Raw genomic sequence first — 6,842 nt, forward strand, 5'->3', positions numbered from 1 at the left:
GGGGGTTTTCTAACTCTACACTGCCAGAAATTTGACCGTGGTCTGACTAATGGTGATGCTATTGGGTGGCAAATGAGTTGACCCATGGAAATCCTATGGTGAGACATGGATGGACTACAAAAAGGAAACATGTGATCAACCATTAGCATCAAGCATAGCTAAACTGCGGAGGGATATAATAGATTTTTCATGGGCAGGTACAAAGTTTTGCAGCGTTCTGACAGGCAACAAATTTCACAAAACAAAACATTAGCTGTCATTCTCTGGTAAGATACGAGCTACTAGGGAAATGTAGACAGAAAACCATTAAATAAAAGGAGTAGTACTAGAGTGAGAATGATGAGTGAGAATGACAAGTGAGAATGATGCTGATCAGTCCAAGTCCAATGCATTGTGAAATGATGGGAGTCCAATGATTGTATGTGAAATGATGATTATGAATGAGGAAGAGAGGGAAATAGTATCAGTGGCGCCCTGAAAAATCAAACATTGTTGCCAGCATGCTGTTAAGGTCATGGTCAGCAGTCATTGGTGCATGGGGGTTGGTTGAAGATCCCAGGGCATTGTTGCCTTGCGAAACAGTGGTGTTAGGCTTGCTAAATTGTGCATGATCCTTGGCGATTAATCCTGCAATATAACTAAGAAAGAAGCTAGTAAGACAATTGACTTGGAAGGCTATGAAGAAAGCTTACTGCTGATAGCCATCCTTGTCTTGCACATAATGATCTCTTTGAGTATGAAGGTGGGTCTCAAACTGCTTCCAAAATTTCGGTTTGGCTGTGTCAGCCTTGACCTTCTTTTTGCTGTGGTGTGATGCAGGAGCTGGTGTCCCACTTTCATCATTCTCATCATTGTTGTTCCTGTCCAAGTCAAGCAGCTTGAGATTGTGCATGGCAAAGTCACACTGTAAATGAAAAAAAAGAACCACAGTTGAAAACTTAGCCACTGGGAAACTTACTATTTGTACTACTTGTGCCAGCAGTGTGACTGACAGCAGTATTGTGGCCACAGCAGGGTTGAAGCAATTGAGCCATGAGACTGTGAAATCTTCAAGAGTCAGGCATAAGGGGCCATCCTGCACTGATACGAGGATCTGGCAAGCTGTGCATGACTAAATAGCAAATGAATACAGCAGGAATAGCCTTACAAATCTCCATGCATTGTTGTGGGCATTGTTGCATGCATTGCAAATTGCACGAATAATAGTTGCTCTATGGATCTTGGCCTTGAGTTGTTCAGTAATCTTCAGGTCATCTGGATGTTGCTCAACATCATGCTGAAGATGTACATCAATACACGTGATAGAAAACTCAATGAAATTTTTACCAGAACATCTTGGTACATGTTGACAAAGTTTGTTTGGTCTTCTTTGACAAGTGCCCGCTTTGCCATATCCATAAATTGAGCCTTCAGCAAGATACTACCCATTAGTCATGGTTCAGAACATCGCAGTAGACTGACCTTCAAGGCATCATCAACCACCCACAATGTTTTGATAAGACCCTTGACAACTGCCAACTTGGAGGAGAATGTAGCAACTTTTGCAGTGGTTTCTTCTACAAGTTGTAAGCACATGTTCAGAGCAGCAAAGGACATAAGAGATGTCATCTTTGTGGGCAGTGGCATATCCGCAGCAGCCTGACATCACATACAATATCAGTATCATGATGGGTGCATTGAATTGCACAAGGTTAGTACACACTAAAGCATAAGACTATAAACTGCGTGACCTCTCATTGCTGAGGCTGTATGCCTGTGTGATGGAAGTGATAAGTTCTGGACCAACTTGAATAGATCCAGATGGTGGCACCACAGCAGCAGGCAACTGAGTTGCACTTGACTGAGGCACTTGGGAGGTCAAAGATTGATCAAATTTTTCATCACTGTTTTCATCATACAATGATGAACATGTGCATTTCTGGCCTGCAGAGGGTTGGACTGGTGCAGCTGAATAAGGGGAATTAGCACTGTGATTGTGGTATGCGGGAGCCTGAGATTGAGAGTTGGGTACTGTGGTCAATGGACAATTGGAGTTGAAATTAATGTTGATATTGCCATGATTTTGGGCAATGGCAGGACCTGAATGAATAGAAGCTCCATTAAAATGCCTGTTCTGCTGAAAGGTGGGAGTATGCAAAGAATTGGATGTATTACTTGAAGAATGGTAATTATCACCAGATGGGTGTTGTCCTTCGCAGTTGGGCAAATATTGCTGTGGTGGGTATGGATTGCGACTTGGAACTTGTGAAGGTGGTTCAGAATGAGTGCTTGCAGGCATCATCAGTCTGCTGATGTTCATTGGATGGATGGAAGTGTTGTGCGTGTGGTGGAAGCATGGAAATTGCAAATGGCAAGTGATCATTATTTTGCTAAGTTCAAACTGTGGCACATTCAAAATCGAAAATTGTCCTTAATGTACACCTGCTGCTAGTTCAGATTCACAAACAATGGTGACAAGTGAGTCAGTATCAAGTGGTGGGGCAGCTTCTCTAAATTTCAAAATAAATTTTGCATCTTGCATCTTTGCCACATTGAGGATTAAATCCTCTGTGTGATCATCATGATGTCTCACTGCCTGTGTGTCCTCCACCTGATGCTCCCATTCAAGAAACACTGGTCGTGTTGAAGTGAGCTTGCATTGATTAGCTGCACAATTGTGTTGTGCATTGACACTGCAGTCAATTTGCTAAGTTGCCATGGTGAAGGTCAATAGATTGCATATGAAAGTAAAACATCATTTACCTCTGGAGTGACCAAGTGATACCTCTCAGTTTTTGAGAGTGAAGGCATCCAGTACAGCTGGACAAGGGGACCAATCTTATAACATTGAAGTAAAACCCAGTCTGCTTTCCCCTCAAAATCCTGTCCCCTCATCAAAATTTTGGCCACCTTGCCAACTAAGAAGTGGTCTTGGACATGGAATACCATGAATGAATCAAGTGCAACAGGATCACCATTGCAAATGACGACTTCCCAACACTGCATTAACATTGTGTGATCTGTGATACCTGGGGAAACACAGTATGTTGATGACAAAGTTTGGTTCCAAATGAGAGGGCGCGTTTTTGCTCTTTTTGCAAATCCTGTATAACGGATAAGGCAAATGGTCTTGAATAATCCTACTTACATACCTATATGAGAAAATGATTCAGAATGAGGAAAACCAAGTTTATGAGTGATTATTGACAGCTGTTCACTGTAGGCTCGAGGATTCACTCCTGCTTGAACCCATTCTGTTTGTGTTGTGCCATCTGATTTGTCTGACTCAACCTTGAAGTATCCACCACTGAGTAGTTGCCGCAAGCGGAGTAAGCCAGCAGCATGTTGTGCAATATCTCATGAAGGTGCCATCTGATTTGAATTAATGGACCAGCCACAAATGATGTTGTTGTATGACTTATGGACTTCTGTGGCAAATGTGATTGTGGGGCCAAATCTCCATATGTGGTCAACAATGTGCAAAATGAGGTGAAATTTCAGCTTGTTGAACCATTGTGGTGTCCAGTGAGCAGTACAGTCCATGAATCTTTTGATTGCTGCATTGAGTTCAACCTGAGATCATGTTAAAACAAGCATTGTGAGATTGAGCACTTGGCACACCATATAATCATCAAAATTGTCAATTTTTGGCATCCAAAGAAGTGGGACAAGGACACATAGCACAGCCCATGCATCAAGGATCTTGGTTTCAAGCATGTCATACAGTACAAAAACAACAACTTGACTGATCAAATGAAAATCACAGCTGACAAGTGAACCAGCATAATGAACAAGTGTATGACCACGAGGTTTTGCTACATTGGACCTGAGGCCAGAAACATTGAGAGTTGACAAATGAGCCTCAATGGTAGCTTTGTTGATGGCAGAGAGATGTTCAACTGCATCTTGCCAGAAGTACTTGAGGAAACCCAGGAGAACCACATGTAAAATTTCAATTGGTGTATCAGAATGCAGACTCAGACCTTTCAAGAACAAAGTGAGTGCAAGTCCAATATCACGAACATATGAACAATGATATACCTCTAATTCACCACACTGGGCTAAAGGTATTGGCTGGTAACCTTGAATAAGCCTGTCAAGTCACCTGTCATGCCACATCCCCGCTGAGTGACTTCCTCACCTTCTCTAATTTGTCAAGGAAAAAGCAGAGTACTGTGTCCTTCACACCAGTAGATGTCTGGAGATCTACATTTTCCTTCTGACGTGCAAGAGTCAATGCATTTTCAAGCATCTGATGTGAGATGCTCTGGGTTTCTGCTGCAGTTCATGTGGCACCAACCTGCATCATTTGAGACCATGCCATGAAGCTGCAGTATCTCAAGTACCAACCTTCATGAATCTCTTAATACAACTGACCATTCCATGCACAGTCTCCTTCTTAACACCACCAACCTCAAGCATGTCAGTAACATCTTTCCCCTTTACCCAGCAACAACAGCAAAAAAACTTCGACATTAGACCTGCATGGCAAGTAAATTCACTTTGCATTGGATTGTCACCGAGCAATGCAAGGACCGAGATGATCACAAGTATAATGTTGTGGCAGCTGCAGTCATAGGCCCAGATACCTGTTTCTTGACATGATCTGCCACCACTACATCAGTTTTGATTTTCATGATGGGGCAGGTTCTGCTCACTCAATTTGCTCAACAACGCCTTTGAGCATTTCTAGTGGAGGTGCTATATTTGATGTACATATAAAGTTAAGATTGTACTCCCACTGCATGTGCTCTTGTGGAAGTCCAGCAGCATTCATAAGGAATGTGTTGTGTTCATTCCATTTTTTGGATCAGTTACCCGAAGTGTTGTCACAGTAGAGTAGTACAGGATATGCAACAACACGATGGCCATTGGCCTTCAGTCGCCATGGGTTTGTCAGTGGTTCCACCCATGGTTTAATACAACCAGTGGGATCACAACAATCTGACCTTGTTGAGTAGCATAATTACAAAAACATGAACCATACTGACAAAATGTTGACTGAAGTGTGGGTCAACCATGTCCAAGTGGTACATACTGAAGTTCCAGAAACACCATCGATAAATTGTCAGTTGGGAGAGATAGTTTGTTGTGTTGATCGATGGGCCAACTAAGTCCTGCATCAGGAGAATGCCATGGAACAAGTGGTCATGTATGAAACCAAACTTGACCATTGTTTTTGAAGAACCTGAACAGCATGCATAGCATACCATTCTTAAGGAGTGTTGGTTTGAATATGTAGAAATCTCATGTTATATGGCCATCAACATGGTACATTGGTGTAAGCAGTTGAGTGTCATGCTCCTTTAACCAGCAGCGTGCCTGACGAATTTCCTCAAGTCTTGGGCTGCTATCTTCAGGGTAAACCTCGAGGACTGACCACACAAGCGGGTTTGCAAAGGCCTACATGTCATTAGTTACTAGCACATTCAAGGATGTAGAAATGACTACCATCTTCATGATGAACTGTAGTGAAATCATATATGTGTGACCCAAACAGCTGATGTAGTGATTGATCTCAACTCCACACAGACTGTCTATGGCATGCCCAACACTCTTTATTTGATGAATAGATGGCACTGCATGAACACCATGTTGTTTTAATTGCCATAAAATGACCTCAAGCTTGTCTTTGGAGAAGACACCTTGAGGCAAATTTGACATGATATTGAGCATACATGACTGATCTGACATTAGAGGGGAAATACAAAACTAAAAGAAATGCGAACAAGGTGATTTTTCCATGGATACCATGCATTCAGCCCATGCTGCTATATAGATATATCCTAAGTGGACTATAGTCCTAAAAGTCTAATACATCTTTAAGTCTAGTTATCCACCCAGCTGGGATATATCTGTTCTCACCAGATATCACAGCTGCATTTTTCAAATGTCAGGATACATTCCAGATTTGGTAGGGGATATATTCCTATGTTATGACCGCAATTTTGACTTCCAAAAGCGGAAATTCACAAAACACATCCTATGTTGGTCACTTCCTCATATCAGGGCTTCCCCACATTATTCCCACACTCCGCACTTTCGCATTTTTCAGCCACACAGTGTGGGAATTACACCACAACACCCAAAACATCACCCAATATGGTATACCCCACAATTTCAATTATTCCCACACCCTCCCCACCTCACTGCAGCTTCACCACCACACCACAATAGCTCCCCCTTCATATATAAGTAGTAATTTTGTATATACATGTATAATATGGGATAATAAATCGCTTTTTTTTGTTCATTTGTGTGCCTATTCCTCCTCCAGGGCCCTTTCAACATAGCCAAGGGTACAGAACATTTTCGCACTTTTACCCCTTTGATGAGGAGATGTTCTATGGTATTCAAGACATGTTTAGTAGTGCATATGAATAGATTCCCTCACTTGCTTGACCCCCTGAAGCACCCTACATCAATAGATATAGCCTATATATAAGAAAACACAAAATATGTTCCCATTTATTTATTTCTGAGTGGATATACTTGTAAAATGTATTCACAACATCTATTCATCAGTAGGAACAATGTATCAGGAGTCCAGGACCATAGGATAAGACCCTGTGATGCAGTATACCTGCCCTCTCCTGGTGGTTTACCCCCTGTGAAAAATTTTCCTGTAGGACTGGACCTCAAGGATGGTAGGGGGTCTATTTCTATGCATATTTAGAGTATATATGTCACCTAGCTACCACAGGAAACCTATAGGGTCCTTCAACAGGAACAAAAATATAGAAAATCGCATTTTTGACTTTTTGGATGTTTTTTAGTACTTTACCATTGCACATATGATCCAACCTGCTTATATATCATCAGTTGTGCATACTTGCTATTTCTACTGATAAGGGGCTCATACC

General features: G+C 41.9%; 1 protein-coding gene across 1 annotated transcript; it reads right to left on the reverse strand.

Annotated features, from left to right (window-relative positions):
* Positions 1-463: 463 nt before the first annotated feature.
* Positions 464-4,756, reverse strand: BJ212DRAFT_1304726 (uncharacterized protein; the record flags this gene model as incomplete). The annotated part of the gene is made up of 19 exons (XM_041333666.1): positions 464-638; positions 693-904; positions 959-1,111; positions 1,148-1,276; positions 1,327-1,407; positions 1,462-1,638; positions 1,787-2,079; positions 2,422-2,686; positions 2,743-2,979; positions 3,009-3,083; positions 3,128-3,131; positions 3,371-3,552; positions 3,601-3,724; positions 3,806-3,897; positions 4,121-4,254; positions 4,280-4,307; positions 4,357-4,460; positions 4,482-4,585; positions 4,638-4,756. The coding sequence occupies 19 exons, from the start codon at positions 4,754-4,756 to the stop codon at positions 464-466; spliced, it is 2,688 nt and encodes an 895-aa protein (XP_041186402.1).
* Between the last annotated feature and the right edge of the window lie 2,086 nt (positions 4,757-6,842).

This window comes from Suillus subaureus, assembly GCF_016647635.1.
Source record: "Suillus subaureus strain MN1 chromosome Unknown BJ212scaffold_73, whole genome shotgun sequence".
Lineage (NCBI taxonomy): Eukaryota > Fungi > Basidiomycota > Agaricomycetes > Boletales > Suillaceae > Suillus > Suillus subaureus.